Here is a 17,309-nt window from a genome sequence, read left to right on the forward strand (position 1 = left end):
AGGTAGTCTGTACCTACAGCAGAGGCATGTTCCATATGCAGCTACACCATCATAGGATTACAGGGACGTAAGAGATAAATCCCTTCCCATGTTCAAACTGGCTCCTGTTTTTCTGAGTAAAGCCTTGATTGGTATTAGGTTTCTTCTGAAGTACTCAGATATCTGCTGGCCACCCTGGGGAAGCAAGGAGGTGTCCTTTCAGGCTCCTTGGTCTTTCTAAAAGATTATTCCCACAATCAAGGTATTTGTCCCAAAAAAACCCTGCATGACTGTCACAGGACAGGAAACCACTAGCTCGCAAGGAGTTCATCAATATTAATTATAATAAAATATCTATTTCCCCCTTCAATCATAATTCGGTACAGGGTTTTCCACATGTACCATCTTTGAGGACATCGTAATATCCAAATGGGGACTTTTAGTTTAACATTTGGTTTTAGCCAAAATGTTATATTACAAAAAAATAGAAGTTGCATAAGTTTTAGGAGCCTAACATTGGAAGAGGAGTAGCCCCACTAATGAAAAGATGTCACCCCTCAGAAAGAGGACTTCCATGCAAAAAATCCCATAAACCATAAGGGTGAGGAAGACTGCATAAAAATTTCAAAGCCTAAATTGTAGCCATTCAGACCAAAAATATTCCCTATACTTAGTAAGGAACATCTGTTTGGTGGCAAGCAAGTGGCTTTGTTGTCTGGGGTAGGATCCTTGCTTTCAGTGTGAAAGTTTTCAGGTTCACATTCTGATCAGATCCTTGTAGCAGCATGCAGACTATTCTTTTTTTTTTGCATTTTTTTCTGAGTTTTGAAGTCACTGACAGTGGTCATCCTTGCCAGTTATCTCTAGCAGCTAGGATTGCTGGTATTATGCATTGATATCATTCCCTGAGCAGGACTTCACAGAATGTTCCTCCAAAAAGTCCTTTTGAGAGCATGGAACCACTTGTTGTATGCAATACAAAAATAAGCCTCATTCACAGTACATATCTGAATGTCCCCTTTTAGGCAGGTAAATACAGACAATATGCTGAAAGCCAACCCAGTTTTCACTCTGAGCCTTTGCATGCTCATTGTGGAAACAAGCCACACAAAGTGTGGAGCGTACATGGAAGATTAGATGATCCTGGGGTTATGATCCCTGACTTAGAAAAAGGGAAGCATCCAGCTCTCTCTCCAGCTCTGACCCTCTGCTATACAAATGTCCAAAATCTCAATCTACCGCATCGTTTTACTTCATTTTGATAGCTCTGTCAATTGCATGCTGAGCAAAAATATAAGAATACCCATACAAGATTGACCACGGAGGTATATTGAGTCCAGTGTTCTGTCTGATAGTAGCCAGAGTAGCAGCTGCTTCAGAAGAAGGTGCATCAAACCCTGTAGTGGGTTTTATGGAATAACTTTCCCACGGGGCCTGAATCCCTTCCGAAATCAGTGAATAACCAGAAGTCAGACCTTTTCTGAGGTAATGGAAATAATGCCCAAGGCAGAGAAGAATCTGCTGTCTTTAAACAGAGAGATGAAGTCTCCTCCTTCTGGACCACCACTTCTCTAAAAGGCAGTTGTTTGGACTTGCTAGGCAGCCAAAGAACCTCCATTGCATGTGCAACAAAAGACCAGACCTCTTAAAGCAAGGATCTCTTCTTTGTCCAGACCTGGACCACTCACAGTTAACAGCCTGGGTGTTGAAGGAAAAGTGTAGTTCAGAATTTCTCCATTAACCTCATTGATACATTTTGGACTCAAGACAGAACTCAACTAGGAAAAGGCATTGGTTTTGCAAATTCAGTTTCTGGTATGAGGACAAACAATTTCTTTGGGGCAGGGATGGTCTCTGTTATATTTTTACAGTGCCCAGAACAACTGGAACCAGCCTGTAGATGTTTCTGTTACACAGATTTCATAACCACAAAGTTTACCACATCAGAGACACTAGAGTTTCCCCAGGATAGTTGGTCTCACCAGAAAAAGGAAGGTAACAGCCCTACCAGCATTCTTTATGCAGGTATATTGCAGTCTCCAATTGATGTTGAGATTAAACAATAACAGATTAGACAAGTCTGTGGGTGGCCTTTCTAGTTGCCATCACAAGAACCCATACTCCTTTTGTCATGGAAAAAAGATTATTCTTATAGCTCCAGAAACCTTTCTGCCCAAGGTAGGTTCCTCTTACCACAATTTCTGGGAAATAGCTCTCATATGATTTTGTTCCAGTCCTCAGCACTTCTTTGGCACAAATAGGCATTCCTAGAGCTCCAAAGATATATCTCAAGCATTTTTATGGGAAGAAAGTGTCTGAGCCTTACCTGAGGAAGAAAGTCAAAGGTTTCCATTCCTCTGCAGGAGGCATCCTTTGGTAGGAAGTTGCTACTGTGTTCCCAAATAGTTCCTTAAATTACAGAGCTTTTGCTTTATATTGGGAGGCACAGTTTAATTTTTGCTTATTCTACTATAATAATTCTACTATAGTACTACTCTTGCTTATCTACCCCACACCTGCCCTCCACACTTCTGTGAATCATTCATTGTTCACTAATTCCCATTTGTTATGAATGAGGGGAGAACCTATACAGCAGTATGAGAAATTTCTTACCTGATCATTTTTTTTTATAATAGCTTCCATCTTCATTCAACCACCTTGGAAGTCTGGTAAATGACTAAAACACAATTTGTAACAAAGTGAATATTTTCTCTAAAGGGAGACTTAGAAATTATATTAACAGGCAATTACATTTTAAGTTGTTGTCTTAATGCTAATATTCAGATCCTGGAGTGTTTCTGTAGCTTTGGAAAAACTCTTCTGGTAGCCTGAGTTGAACCATGGGGCTTAGTCTTTGTGCCTTGTTGGACTACCTGCAAATTCCACAGGAGAGAGGCATTACCCATTTGTTATGAATGAGGAGAGACATTCCTAACAGAAATGTGTTACTGAAAATTCTCTCATTCATCTCTCTACTCTCCATTATTACTACTAATATGAAACACAGTAGTGTGTATAGGCTGCAGACTGTGCTAGGCATTTGTGCATACACACAACAAAAACAGTTTTTGTCCTAAAGAACTTCCAGTTTAATCTATCTCCAGTTTGCAAGCTCACCCATCCCATAAATGGGTGTCACAGTGAATAAATGCTACTATTTTTTTCTCCCACGCATCTAAAAACTATCTACCCATTCCTTCCATTCCTGCAGCTTGGTTCTCTTTACCATAGTACTATACTTCCCCCAATCTCCTGCATAACTCAGCTATGGTTTTGCTACTTATGATTAATCCACACCCCCCAAATTTGCCAGTAATAGCACACACACAACACCCCGTTGTCATGCATTGTGGGTGTGGCTTTAACATATTGTTCCAAAATGACTGAGTTCTGCAGCATGTTGTTTTTTTCTGATTCAGATAAGCTTCTTTTAAACAAAATCCTAAAGTATTTTGGAGCAAGGGACAGTTGGAAAATATATATTTGATGCACAAAACCATACAGGCATTCATATCTGTTCTATGACTTTTTTTAATTTACCACCGAAAAAGAGATGTATCCATTTATTATACGATGTATTTATGAGGCTATATAAAAGAAAAAATATTCTCAGTTGATGGTTTGGCATGTTTCTCTCACCAGTTTTGTCTGCATGTAAATTTGTGGTTGATACTGATTGGTTTTGGTTTAATATTAAACAGGAAGCAAGCAGCATTGTGGATCCAAGGAGACTTCTACCGATCCAAACAGAAACAACTATCAGCTGATGATGGACCTGTGAATAAAATTCTTTCTGGCTTGGATGACCTTTCAATCAGTGGGAGTTTTAGTAAAGTACAAAACTTGGATCAATGTGTGGAGGTAAGCATTCACTGGAAGAATCATACACCAACAGGGAGAGCTCATAACTTTTAATAATGAACTATACCCAATTTTAGTGTTTTTTCCCCATAATATAGTGCCTGTTATAAAAATCACATATGAATGCAAGAAGAAAATAGATCCTTTTAAACATATACATATTAAATGAAGACAGTAAAAATAAAAAGAATGAAGAATGTCCTCGGTGTATACTAATAATAATGAAAAAGAAGAGCAGAAAACAGCCAAAATGATAAAACAGCCATCAGTGATGGAGAAAGTAGAATTTAAAATGAATGTAGATTCTGAGGAAAAAATGTTTGAAAAATGAATATTTGTGATAAACAATACAAAAATAAAACTTAAGGCTTATTTGTTATCTATTTCAAAAAGTAAATTCAAGGTTAGCATCTTGATAGGACAAGATGAGAATAGCTATATTGGTAAATATGTTGGCTGAAAGAATATGGTAGCTACCTGATATTTAGTATTTTGACGAAAGAAAAACAGCTAAACAAATTAACCAAACCCTGGCCACTACCCACTGAAATGGGAGATGGCATGCCTTGTGCGACTCTTTGGCAACTCTATTGATTCAGTCATCCTGGTTTTCCAGCCAGTTCTATTGAAACCTAGAATTTGTTCCGGTTTCAATATACCGGTAATTCTAGATTTATCCTAGTCCTAGGCCGTCCCAATAGTGCTTTTTGCTGCAAGGTAGCACTTCACTGCCTCCCCCAATCACTTGAGTAGCTGAAGGTCTCATTTCCACTGGCTGATTTTCAAATACTTAGCAAGAAGTGTAAGTGAATCTCCTCTGTGATGAGATCACAAAAAGTACTCAGAGCTGTGGAGACATTTCCTCTTTGGTCAGCTATCCTTAGTGTAGCAAAATAGGCATTAAACATCTCAGTCTTCTTGATGTCATCAGTTATTAGCTCTCCTTCCAGCTAAACAGAGGACCTACACTTTCCCTCATATTTATCTTGCTCCTAGTGTATTTATAGAACCTCTTTTCCTTGCCTTTTATGTCCCTTACTTGGTTTAAATCATTTTGTCCCTTAGCCTTTCTGATTTTGTCCCTACGTGCTTGTGCTATTCATTTGTTCTCCTTAGCAATTTATCCATTTCCACTTTTTGTAGGATTCCTTTTTGATTTTTTCAGGTCATTACATTGCTCCTGATCTTTGCTATTCTTCCTGTGTTTCCTTTGTATCGGGATAGTTTGCTGTTGCACCTTTAATATTGTCTCTTTCAGAAACTGTCAGCTCTCCTGAGCTCCTTTTTGTCTTTTGAGAATGGGTCACTCTGAGTATACAACAGTGATACTGTATTCTATTCTGGCAACTATTTGTGTCCAATTGTAATTCAGTTTGTTGCTTAGGATCTGTGAAGATCCTAAATGTCTAGTTTTCTGGGAGAGTGCATTTCTTGCTTTCTGCTGCAGCTTTTAGGATCAACTGGGTTGATGTTGTAGTCTGCTAACTGGAACTGATTGTGTTGTTGTCAGATCATTCTTAATTGAGGGCTTTTTTTGCTGGAGGAATTCATTCCTTCTGCTAGTTCCCTAGAGCCAGTGTTTGCTTTCCTTTTGGGAGTAGTTTCAGGACCTACTTGTTCACACAGGCCTTTGATCAACCATCTTGGCAAGTTCATAGTTTAAACTCTCTGACTATTTGTGTATTGGAGTCTTGTTACAGAGTTCATATGCTAAGAAATGATCACATCATTAAAATGAAAAAATTGGTAAAATACTGCCCCTATAGCAATTTTTCATCTTTGCTAACCTCCAGCACTTTGTTTCTGAAGGTTGTGACTTCATCCGGTTAAAGAATAAAACCTAGAAATGGAAAGAGCTTATGATTGTCTCAAATTTTGTTTGCAGATGTTGTAGACGTTCACTTTTAACAGATATTGTTTACAATTTTTTTCAGAAAAAAATCTTTTCCAATTTCTTTACTAGCTCATCTTAATCGATGCAGACATGGAAGCAATGAGACACATGCCAGAGTATGGTTACATGCAGAGGCCACAGCTTTATTAAACTATTAACCAATGAGGAAGCACTCCTCGAAATACCCAACTGGGCTGTTCCAGAGTCAAATTTAACTGGGCACCAGTGACCCCGGGTTTTACAAACCTGAAGATGGAGATTATGGCAATGCCCCCTTTATACCTTCAGGCCTGCCCAGGGACCTAGTATGAAGCCAGAATCCCAATCCATTTCCCTCATCCATACTGGAGGTAGGAAAGATGAGAGATGAGGAGCCCCACGCTGCATGAGACATGGAAGCAGGCATACCGCTTCATGCAGTGTGATGCTTGGGGCCTGTACCCAAGCAGCCCATTGGGTTACTGGGACCTTGCATTGGGTCTTTTTCTTAACCCAGTCACGGTACTGGAATCCACCAGAATTGCAACAAGTGTAATGTAAACTAGACTCTGGGATGTTGGATGGAAGGCGAAACGGTCTACATAGCAATTTACCAATTTTTGCTATGTGAGACACATCCGTTCCAGACCCCAAATAAAATTTGGTGATCAGCATAGCCCTCAGCATCATAAGAGGTATACCATGTCATATAAGGTGGGAAGGGGTGGCGTTGAAACAAAGCAAAAATGGCTACCAGCCAGCAAATGGGCAGAAACAAATCCCTCCATTTTTTTCTCCCTAGTCCTTGCAGGTAGTAACCAATCAATGACCCCAGTCATCTATAGCAGCTGGAGCATGCGGGACAGGCATAGAGCCCAGACTTGGTTAGAAATCAGGTGGTTTGGATCTTAGACACCAAAGCATTAACCCTATCACCTGCATTATCCACAGAATAGTTAAAGTTCTTCAGTATTTCCTTTCTGTAAATATTTCTTTTTTGAAATAATTATAAAAGGAGTATCGATTCCTGCTTTGCTTAGCCAGATTTCTGTTTTACAGTGTTCCATTTTCAACCTTTTTTTCAGAGATTTTTAATTTTGATGTAAAAACAAAATAAAATTCTAAATCAAATTATGTAGGTGGTGTTTTGGATGGAAGGAATTTTAACTTCTATATTAAATTAGAAAAAAAATCTATTTGGATATTTTTGAGTTGTAAGAGTTATTTCTAAACAATAAAGAGAATTTATTTTGGGGGTGCTTTTGTTTTTTCTGTAATGTAAATTGGTTTAGGTTTCTATAAAAGCTTGGTTATGATAGTACATAATTAAGTTGCTTTTTTACTGTATTTTTAAGGAGTTAAATTACTGAAGTTTAAGATCAGGTAATTTAGATTCTCCTCCTTCTCCCCTCCCCCCGCCCCCAATAAATATTTATAAGAATTCTTGCAGTGTTAGATTAAAATTGCTTCAAAAGCCATGCATTTATCTGGCTAAGGACCATTAAAAATAGAAACTGTGTCTAAGTAGCCATTCAGCATAATGTAGTCAGTCCAATTTAAATGGAAGATCACATGGTAGGTCTGGTATTCTTCATGAAAGCTGTATTCAGAGATTGTATCAGAGAACAGTGAGAAGAGGCATTGATCTGCGGTGAAGCTGGACATGTGCTGTTTGTATGACTGCTGTTACCAAGTTCTTTTGAAAATTATAATTATTGATTGTCTCTGCCACAACTTTAGAATAGAGCGAACTCTCCGGGAACTTTGAACCGTCCACACTTTTTCGTCTCTTGTTTAGTTTAATGTCACCTCATTATTATAGTGTGAAATTTCCATATTTTTTTCCTATTAAAATTGTAACTTAAGGCACTTGAATCTTTACTTCCCTTGCTTTTCCTATTATGCTATTTACCAAAAGTTTTTTTTGTATCATACTTTTTATTTTGTGGGAAATACATAACCCGAGCTATACAGAGGATCTTGAGTCTGAAATGCCCTAACTTGTACTACTTTTTTTTTATTAAATTCAGAGTTCAGTGGAAGATAATCTGTAGCTTCTTAGATTCCTCAGTATGGATGTGATCCTGCTTCCACTGAAGTCAATGGCAAAACTCCTTTGATTCATTGGGGCACGATCAAATCCTACATATGCTATGAAGTTTACTAATGTACACAGCTGTTAAGTGCTTTCTTAACACTTTTTTATTGGTAAATGACCCAATACTAAGATATTTTTAAAATGTGCTCTGTTTTGTAGTATAACACATTTTGGCATTCACTTGAATATTCCTTTTGTCTTAATGACCTGGAGCAGACTTTTGAGAAACACTTGTCTTAATTGAATTTTTTAAAGTGCTTGGAGTTCAAAATGCTTTTTTAATCCTTCTGATAAACAGTGGGATACATTCCTAAATTAGAATACTATTCTCTTTTTATTCTTGTGTTTTCCCTGATATTGTTTTTAATAGCAGAGCTGAACTCTTCCAGAACTGCATTGCTCTAAAGATCTTGTAAGTTTCTTTCTTTCCTCACTTCTCACACTCCATTACTAGAGGAATTAATCTTTTCAGTCACTTGCTTCATAATCCACAGCACAAGAATGTATCCATTTCTTTTACTTAGTGTTAATCTGAAGGCTCTACTCTTGATCTTAAGTCAAAGTGTATAGTAAGAATAAGGAGAAGCTTTTGTTATCCTGATAGTAGAGCTCTGAATTAGGACTCCTGAGTTCCATAACAACTGAAATATCTGTTAATAAAATACCTCCTATTTTATTTCCAGTGTTTTCTATCACTTGTCTCCGACTCAGTACATAATTAAGGCTAGATCCTATAAATGCATCCATGTGGATGTGTGCTTACATAGTGCCCCATTGAAGTTAGTAGCGGTGTGCCTACATTCAGTGAATCGAATCGTAGGACTGAAAGGGACCCCCAGATCCCTTTCTGCAGTACTCCTTCCTAAGCAGTCATTTCCCATTTCCACTTGATTGTTCCTTACTAAGTGGAGTACTTTGCATTTGTCCTTATTGAGTTTCATCGTATTTACTTCAAACTGTTTCTCCAGTTTGTCCAGATAATTTTTAATTTTAATCCTATCCTTTAAAGCACTTGCAATCCCTCCCAGCTTGGTATGATCTACAAACTTGATAAATGTACTCTCCATGCCATTATCTAAATCATTTATGAAGATATTGAACAGAACTGGACGCAGAACTGGTACCTGCGGCACCCCACTCGATAGGCCCTTGCAGCTTGACTCTGAACCAATGGTAACTACTCTCTGGGAATGATTTTCCAACCAGTTATGCACCCACCTTATAGTAGCTCCAGCTAGGTAGTATTTCCCTAGTTTGTTTATAATTGCACTATCTGACCCTTAAATTGTAGTCTCTGCAAAGCAGAAGTAATCTTTCAGGCACTGAAATTAGATTAGTGTTCTAAAGATTTTGTATTTTTATTAGCATGCATCTTCCTTTGTTTTAGAATGACTTTGAAGACAATGCAGAGTTGGAATCTAAGAACGGCATGACACAGGGAGACAAACTTCGTGCCTTAAAAAGTCAGAGACAGCCGCGATCTGCTACAACTGGAGCTCTTAGGTAATCCTCTTCTAACTTTTTGTATTATTAAATTCAGTGTGTACTAATTCTTTATGAAAAGCATATGCTTGTATGTTTCTTTGTTTTATAATTCTGACACTTACAAGTTATGATATGTAGACCTTTTCATTTTTAGATCACTTTACAGACATTAATACTGCCAACTTTTCAGTGAGTTAAGTAGGCACTCAAATGTGGAATCTGAAACTGAGAGGTTAAATGACTTGCCTAAGACTACAGAAGTGGTTAGTCTTAGAGCTGGTATTAAGGGACCCCTAGTTGCTATGGTAATACACTAAACAACAAACAATAAATATTAATAATTAGTACTCAAGTTTCTAGCTCCTAGTCCTGTCCTTAGTCCACCATATTACCACACCGCTTTCTACCCACTATAAATGTTACATTTATACAGATTTGTTATTAGCTTTAAAGTTCACTGCTTTCTACCAGAAATAGTTTGCACAATCTTAAGCTTTCTTCTTCAAGGGTTCTTCAGACTTAGGTGTTTGTCAAGTTTGTTCATGCTGCTCTTCAAGATTGGTTAATGTTAGCAGTTGATATTGTTGATATTATCTGAACTGCATTTGTGGTAGCCAGATACTGCTTTGTAGTGTAAAAGCTTTCATAACTGTAACAACTTACTGATGCAATGTAATATGTGCATACAGCATTGTAATTAAGCCAAGTAAAAGGCCAGTGCCCACATTTCAAGAAGGGGGAACTCATTTTAGCTAAAGGGGAGTAATCTAATGGAAGTTCTCTGTGAAGACCCAAAGTAGAAAATGGATTTCAGTTCCCTGTCTCCTGTTATGAACTGGGAGGTAGTACCCTTTCAACCTTGGAAAAATTATTTGTATTTCTCAACAGCAACCCCTAGGGAGTTGTGGCAAGCACCATACTAAGTGCCATGTATTGTCCCTCAGCAAGTGGGTAGGGTTGCTTCCTGATATGAGGACAGTTAAAGCAGATAAAAATGGTGGGAGTCCTAAAGGCTAAGAGAGATGCAGAATTGGAGAAACTTTAAAGAGGTAGTATTATCAAACAAGGATATTTAATTTAAAATAAAACTTGCATTCCAAAGGAGAGAATTATTCTCTCTGCTACTGCAGCAGTAAAGAGATTTTTTTATTATGTCTGAGCCTTAATTAGTTATGCTAGAAGTATTCTAAGACAGAACTGAATATAATATTGTTCTATTCCTTTCCATGTCTGTATTTCTTTTCTTTGCTGCTGTTCACTAAAATAACCCCATACCATCAGGCACCAAATGAAAATTTGAAAAATGCAACTCAAAATCTAAAGTATCAATTGTTGTCATATTATAAATGTACACTTATTCACCATATAAAAGTTTACATTCCTGTGAAAATAATTAACAACATATTTGGTTCCAATTTTAAATTATTTATCTGTATTTCTCATAATGAGTTTTGAGTTCCATCTTGTAAAACAATAACTAAATGAAAGTCTTCAAGGATAACAGTTAAATGAAATGCCATTTCAAATGTAATCTTAATTACAAACAGTTCAAGTCAAAATGCTTTGCTGTTGCTTAGTAACTGCACATAAAAAGAATGTTTAATATTTGGGTCCCTTTTTCATACTTTTGATTTCCTTTTATATTTTCCCCCTTCTGCTAAAAAATTTCTTATTTTTAGATATAATTGTAAAACATTGTCTATGCAAAAAAATTGATGCTGAAGTCTGTATTTAAACATATTGTGCAGTTTCAAATAGAAGGATTTTAAAACTGAAGACATCATGAATAGTACTCCCCACATTCAGAAGTAAATACATGAAAAATGAAGTTTGCAACTTTTCCACAGTAAGCTGACCAAAGACTTCCAGTCTTCTAACCTATTTTCAAGCTACCCTTAAAGGTGAAGAAGGAATAGAGGTTTTATTTCTATCCTTTAGTTCATATACTATGAAGAGGAGGAGGACCATATAAATACCTACATAGTTGGCTTTTTATAACAGAATTTTCTTATGCACATATGAAGCTGGTATTGTATGACAGGAGATGGCAGCTGAATGTAGGTTTGATGGTTGTAGTTGAAAAACAATGTTTCAGGAGTACAGTTTAAAAAATTATATATTTTTATGATGCATCTCACAATTTATATGAAGCATTTTCTACTTTATATATGCGGCACATAAATAATAATAATCCCCAAGTCAGAGTCTTTGTTCTTATATTTACTAAAAGATTGAAACTATGCTTTCATAATTTTTTGTGTGACAAGCTGCTTTAATTACTTTAGGCTGGAAGATATGAAATTGCACACCAGATCAATATCACAACCTTTCAGGTATTTATTTTACTTAGTTAAACTTGTGAGAAAATGTTTAGTGCATTTAAATTTCATTTTTTTAAAAGTCTGATCTTCTACTCTTTAACGTTTTAGTGCTTTGCCTTATCAGTTTGATTAATAGCAATTTGTCAGACTTCTGATATTGATATTAAAATCTATTTTAAGCACCCGTTCAAGGGACAGAAAACAATTGGTTAATTTGCATAGCTAGACTTCTAGTAATGGTGGAATAAAACTTTTTTAGTCTTATAACTGGGCCTTTCCTGAATAAAGTCTGCCTGTTGTGTAAAATGTATAGTAACTTTATGAAACTGATAAATGTCCTTTAGAGACTAGAAGGACACTACTTTACTTGTGACTTGGATCAGAGTTAAACATTTCTGCAAACCTTGTGCCACATTAAAGATAATACAATTTAGCATGAAAAATGGTGTTAATATTAAGAACCATCTTAGAAATGGTACTACATTTAAAAAGAAAAATTTGAATCATTATCTCCAGCAGTTGGTTATTTCCATTGTGCCTGTCACCTGGTATCTAAGATAGATAAATAGTACTATCTGGGAGATAGTATTTAGTAAACAAAAGAATATATTGGCTACAGTTATCCCCAATGTGATTTTAAGAGACATGATTTTTGAGGGGGCTGATCTCCATTTCCCCTTGTTTACTTTTGTCTACCTCAAACTCCTTGGCATGCACTTAGAGGAGCTCCCACCTAAGACCATTATTACCATGCTATTTCCGTTGGAACCTTTTAAGAACACAAAGCTGAACATATTGATCTGCCAGCTATGGGAGTGAGAGGATATCACATTGCCACTAGACTTTAGGACTTACCCAAAAATATTTCTGAGAAACCTACTGCACCATATTTCTGTTGTTATTAAGTCATATATTACTTAGTTATTAAAAGCCCAATCCTAGAAAAGTACTTTTTGACATAATTTAGAAGCGAGGGTACACAGCATCTCACAGGACCAACCCCTAAAACACAAGAATGAAGAGCAGAATTTAGGAACAGAAATGAGCTTTATCAGCTGCAGGTGTTCAATCTAAAATTGGCAGTTGCAACTTCAAAATTTTAGCATGCTCACGGAGCCTTTAACCAAGTAAGTGACTTGATACATTGAGGAAAAACTCAGTGGCTATGACTAACAAACTGATATGATCTTTTAATATGTAAAATTATCTTCATTCTTGTTCTTTAAACGTACCCAGGGTTTATTAGCAAAAATGCATAAATAGGAGCAAATCAGAGTAAAGATTTTTTTTTAAAAAATTGGGATTTTTCAAAACTGATGTGAATGAGAACTGCTGAGTACTTAGCACTTTTGAAAAATCTGGCCACCTACTTAAGTGCCTAAATATGGATTTAGAAGCCTAACTTTTGGCACCCACTTCTTAAAATCTTGGCTCAGATATTTAAAACAATTTATTATTTCTGAAGTTCATATTTGAGTTCACTTGCTCCCCATTAAAGCTTTGTACTTTTTCAGATTGAATAGTTCAAGTAGTTCACAAGGGTCCATGTCTCCTCTGAAGTCCTCCAAGGTGGCAGCAGCTGTTTCACCATCTGCAAAGAGAATAAGCAGAAGCCCTACGTCCTTAGGATCTAATTTAAAAAGGTACATTTTCTTGTCCTTATGTGGCTTTTTGGGTAGTTTAAGGAAGGGTTATGTCACTTTCTCTAAAGTTACATGACAAATTATGAAATAGGCCATTTTTCTTGCTTTATACATTTGTCACTTATGTCTGAGACTGAATATAAATTAGCGGGGAACACTCCCAAAACTTTAATATCCATAAAATTCTGTTCATCTCAATAAAATACTAAGTGGGAGATCATATGTCCTTATTATGAACTTTTCATTTGTTGCCATTAGGTAACAGCTTAGATATTTCTGCTATTCTGAATAATGTAGAATGTTAAATGAAATTCACGATGGTTCATGGATTTTGCCATAACCTCTGGACATAATGAATATTCATTCATTAAGATGAAATGAGATGTTCTGTTAGCCCAAGTAAGTGCTTTAGTGAACTAAAGGCATCCTATTTTTTACTCTCAGGATATTTATGAAATAGCTTTTTGGCTCCTTTATCTTGTCTTATATTACTACTTTTGATGTGTAATTTGTATAGAACTTGGATTTTCATTATTTCAGAGAGAAAATGAAGCTGTGTGCTACCACTGTTTATATGTGTCAGAATGGTCCTTGTCATTTTCCCCTAATGTCTTTAAATGTCTTGTGTGTGAAATCTTCACATGTATATACATTGCATGTATTTTTCCCACATGTTTTCCACTCAGCGTTTCCGTAAACTCCAGGCTAGGCAGTTCTCTAGGGAACCTGTATGCCGCTTCAGATGATACAGAGAGCAAAATGATGTCATCATCCTCTAGGACAGGTTTTTCTGTAAACCATATCTCCAGTCATTTGAATGGCAGCTTGCAGCTGCCTACCAGAAATTACCATGAGCTGAACAACAACCTGTACAACAGAAGCAGCAATAATGGCACCAACCTCAACAGTCATACCAGTTCTCATGGCACCGGGACAGATGACGACTACAGCACCTACCAACCCTCCTTTATGGGGTTAACTACTTCTCCGGCACGATACCTGAGTCGTTCAATTCCTGTAAGTTCACAGCCACAAAAGCCCTCTCAGGGACATGACAGAAGCTTATCTACCTTGCTTCTTCAGCCAAAACTATCACAAAAAAACTCTTAACAATCTCAGAGCAACTTTCTAATCCCTTATCTTTTACAATTTTCTGAATGCATATAGCATCTTTGTCTGTTTCTAATGTTCTTTCAGCTGCTTCCTTTTTGCTTCTCCAGAATTTGGCTCAGAGAAAGGTGTTATGAAAGTAGACAATTTATAAAAATACCTTTCATGGTTACAGCTTCTGATTTGGAGTTTTTTTTCCTCTAGATTTTCCATTTCAAATCATTCGTGTTATAACTTTTAGTTTGAGAATTTCAATTTATGTAGTATAGGATCTTCCTGGATCATTAGATATCATAGGTGTCTTTATACAGTAATATTAGAGGAACTGCTTTGTATATATATACCACACTAATTGAAAATAAATATGCGTAAAATGAATCAACTCAGTTCTTTAAATGGGCACTGTTGAAAACTCCATCATTTTCAAACACTGAGTAGTTCAAAGTAGTATGCCATCCCCCAGAATCTACCTTCTATTTTTCATGGTTTTATAACCCTGTTTTCCTTTTGAGGGGGATGGGGTAAGAGTGGGAGGAAAGGTAAATGCGTTTTCTCCCTTGTTGCTGTGTAAAAAACCCACACAGAGGTACACTGATATAGTAATGAACTCACTATACATTGTGAAATGTACAGAGTAAAGAAACAGGAAAAAATAGAGAAATTATTTCTCATCTTTCAGTTATGTTTGGTGGTGTTGGCAAAAATAGGAGGTTTTAAAACAAAAAAGAGAGAAATCACAAATGTGATTTTTTTTTAAGTTGACAAGTGTTCCTTTAAGACCCTATGAAAACTTCCAGAATAAATCATTCCAGTATGTGAAGTCATATTAAATATTAAAGAAGTACAATTTTAATATCTTACGCCTGTGCTTAAACACATAAGTGCTTTCATGTATGTGTAGGGATGGCTCCCTGAATCACGGGATAGGTCTCTATAAAACTTGATATTTGCATCTTTTTGTATCAAAAATGTTTCCCAGTATTACTTCCGTTTTAGCAATTTTGTAGTCATCCCTGCTGTGTCTTGACCATCATATTCTGAGGTTCTTTCTCCTTGATTAATTGACAGCCCTACTAGGGACATTTTGAATTCCCTGGCATCCATGAATGTAACTTCCTTACACAGGATCCTCCTTAAAGGAAGCTGTACCTAGATCTTGTTCTCAGATTACATATAAATGTAGGGTGTCTAATGATTAGCCACGATAATTGTCTGAGTACAGCTTTTAGGACAGGATAATCTAGTAACACAGCACCACTTGCTCGGATTCATCCTTGCAGGCATGGACATTTTAAAACAATGGAATAAGCCATGCAGCAAAATAAGGATCTTGAACTTGAAGAAGAGCCATGAATGTTCTTGGTTCTTTTTTTTTTTTTTTAGTCAACCTTAATGGATGTTCCCAGATATCTATATGTTATATGACTGAATTCACAGACAGGACAGTGCAGGGAAGAGGATAGGCATGTAGGTAGAGAGAATGAGGGCTCATATGACAGAAAGCTCCCCTGACTGACTGACTGCATTTGAGCATTTCAGGCAGGTACCTAGGAAGCAAATTAAATATTAAAAATAGCAATATTCATTCATCAGAACAATTAAAGTGTTAAAGAGTCATTTTCCTCTAAACTTCTCACCTTAAGTAGTCTCATCATTTGGATGATATGAATGTTTTTTTCTTCTTTAGGGGAGGGATAGCTCAGTGGTTTGAGCATTGGCCTGCTAAACCCAGGGTTGGGAGTTCAATCCTTGAGGGGGCCACTTAGGGATCTGGGGCAAAAATCAGTAGTTGGTCCTGCTAGTGAAGGCAGGGGGCTGGACTCGATGACCTTTCAAGATCCCTTCCAGTTCTAGGAGATAGGGTTTCTCCATTAATTTAATTATAAATTAAATTAAATTAAATTATAATCTTGATGGTTAGAAGTGCCCCTTAATACGTTTCTGACAGTTTTCCCTTTGTGCACCTGGCCTCAATAACACTCCTTCATGATCTTAAAATTCATAATGCTATACATGGGTTTAGCTCTGAAGGGCATTTGGAAGCTATAGATGATGTAGAATGCAGTGATTTATTTTAGTCAGATTGGCTTTGAACAATTTCGCCAATATGCCAAAGACCCCAATGGCTTCCTATTTGTTTCCAGCTGTATTTCAAGGTATTGATATTGATCTTAGCCTTGTGTGGTTTGGGTCCTAACACATCTCTTCCCATGCACACCTGTAATTGTTGAGATCAGCTCACACACTCGTATCAACATCTGCTAAATTTGGAAATCTTGGAGCTGGAACGCCGGCATTTTCAGTGGAGAGCTTGCAATACTCTTCCTTTTCAATCTGACAGAGCCCAATGTATAGTGTAAAAGACAGTAATTATAGCTTTTCCCTGAGTTACATTTGGACAGGACCATTTTTTGTATTTTTAACAGCTTCATTATGGGCTACAGTCCATTTATTTTTTTTTATTCATCAGTTCTCATTGTTGTAAATAAAATGTATAAGCAACTGTGGTCATAGGCGCCGACTTCTGCTCCTGCCGGTGGGTGCTCAACCCCCGTTCCTGCCACTACTCCACCCCTTCCATGAGGCCACACCCCTGCCCCGCTCCCATCCCAACACCTTCCCCAAAGTCTCCGCCCCCTACCTGCACCTATTCCAACTCCTTACCCAAATCCCGGCCCCGGCCCCGTCTCTTCCCCGCCTCCTCCCCTGAGCGTACTACATTCCCGCTCCTCCCTCTCCCTCCCGGAGCAGCCAAACAGCTGTTTGGCTGTGGCTGGGCGGGAAGCACTGGGAGGTAGGTGGAGTAGTGGGGATGCGGCGTGCTCAGGGGAGGAGGTGGGCATGGGGGGAGGGGAGCTTGGCTGCTGGTGGGTGCAGAGTACCCACTAATTTCACTGCTCTACAGCCAAAATGCTTCTGAAATAAATGTAGTCAAACTT

General features: G+C 37.3%; 1 protein-coding gene across 1 annotated transcript in view; it reads left to right on the top strand.

The window, feature by feature from the left end:
- LOC112108746 (dual specificity protein phosphatase CDC14A) overlaps positions 1-14,370 on the top strand; it is a 118,871-nt gene extending 104,501 nt beyond the window's left edge. Inside the window, exons 11-15 of the mRNA XM_026656053.2 lie at positions 3,681-3,840; positions 9,199-9,314; positions 11,582-11,629; positions 13,132-13,260; positions 13,947-14,370. Coding sequence (XP_026511838.2) covers positions 3,681-3,840; positions 9,199-9,314; positions 11,582-11,629; positions 13,132-13,260; positions 13,947-14,370 — 877 coding nt within the window. The remainder of the gene's footprint in view (positions 1-3,680; positions 3,841-9,198; positions 9,315-11,581; positions 11,630-13,131; positions 13,261-13,946) is intronic.
- The last annotated feature ends 2,939 nt before the right edge of the window (positions 14,371-17,309 follow it).

The sequence above is a fragment of the Terrapene carolina genome, unplaced genomic scaffold (genome assembly GCF_002925995.2).
Source record: "Terrapene carolina triunguis isolate 2854851 unplaced genomic scaffold, T_m_triunguis-2.0 Scaffold211, whole genome shotgun sequence".
Taxonomy (NCBI): Eukaryota; Metazoa; Chordata; order Testudines; family Emydidae; genus Terrapene; species Terrapene triunguis.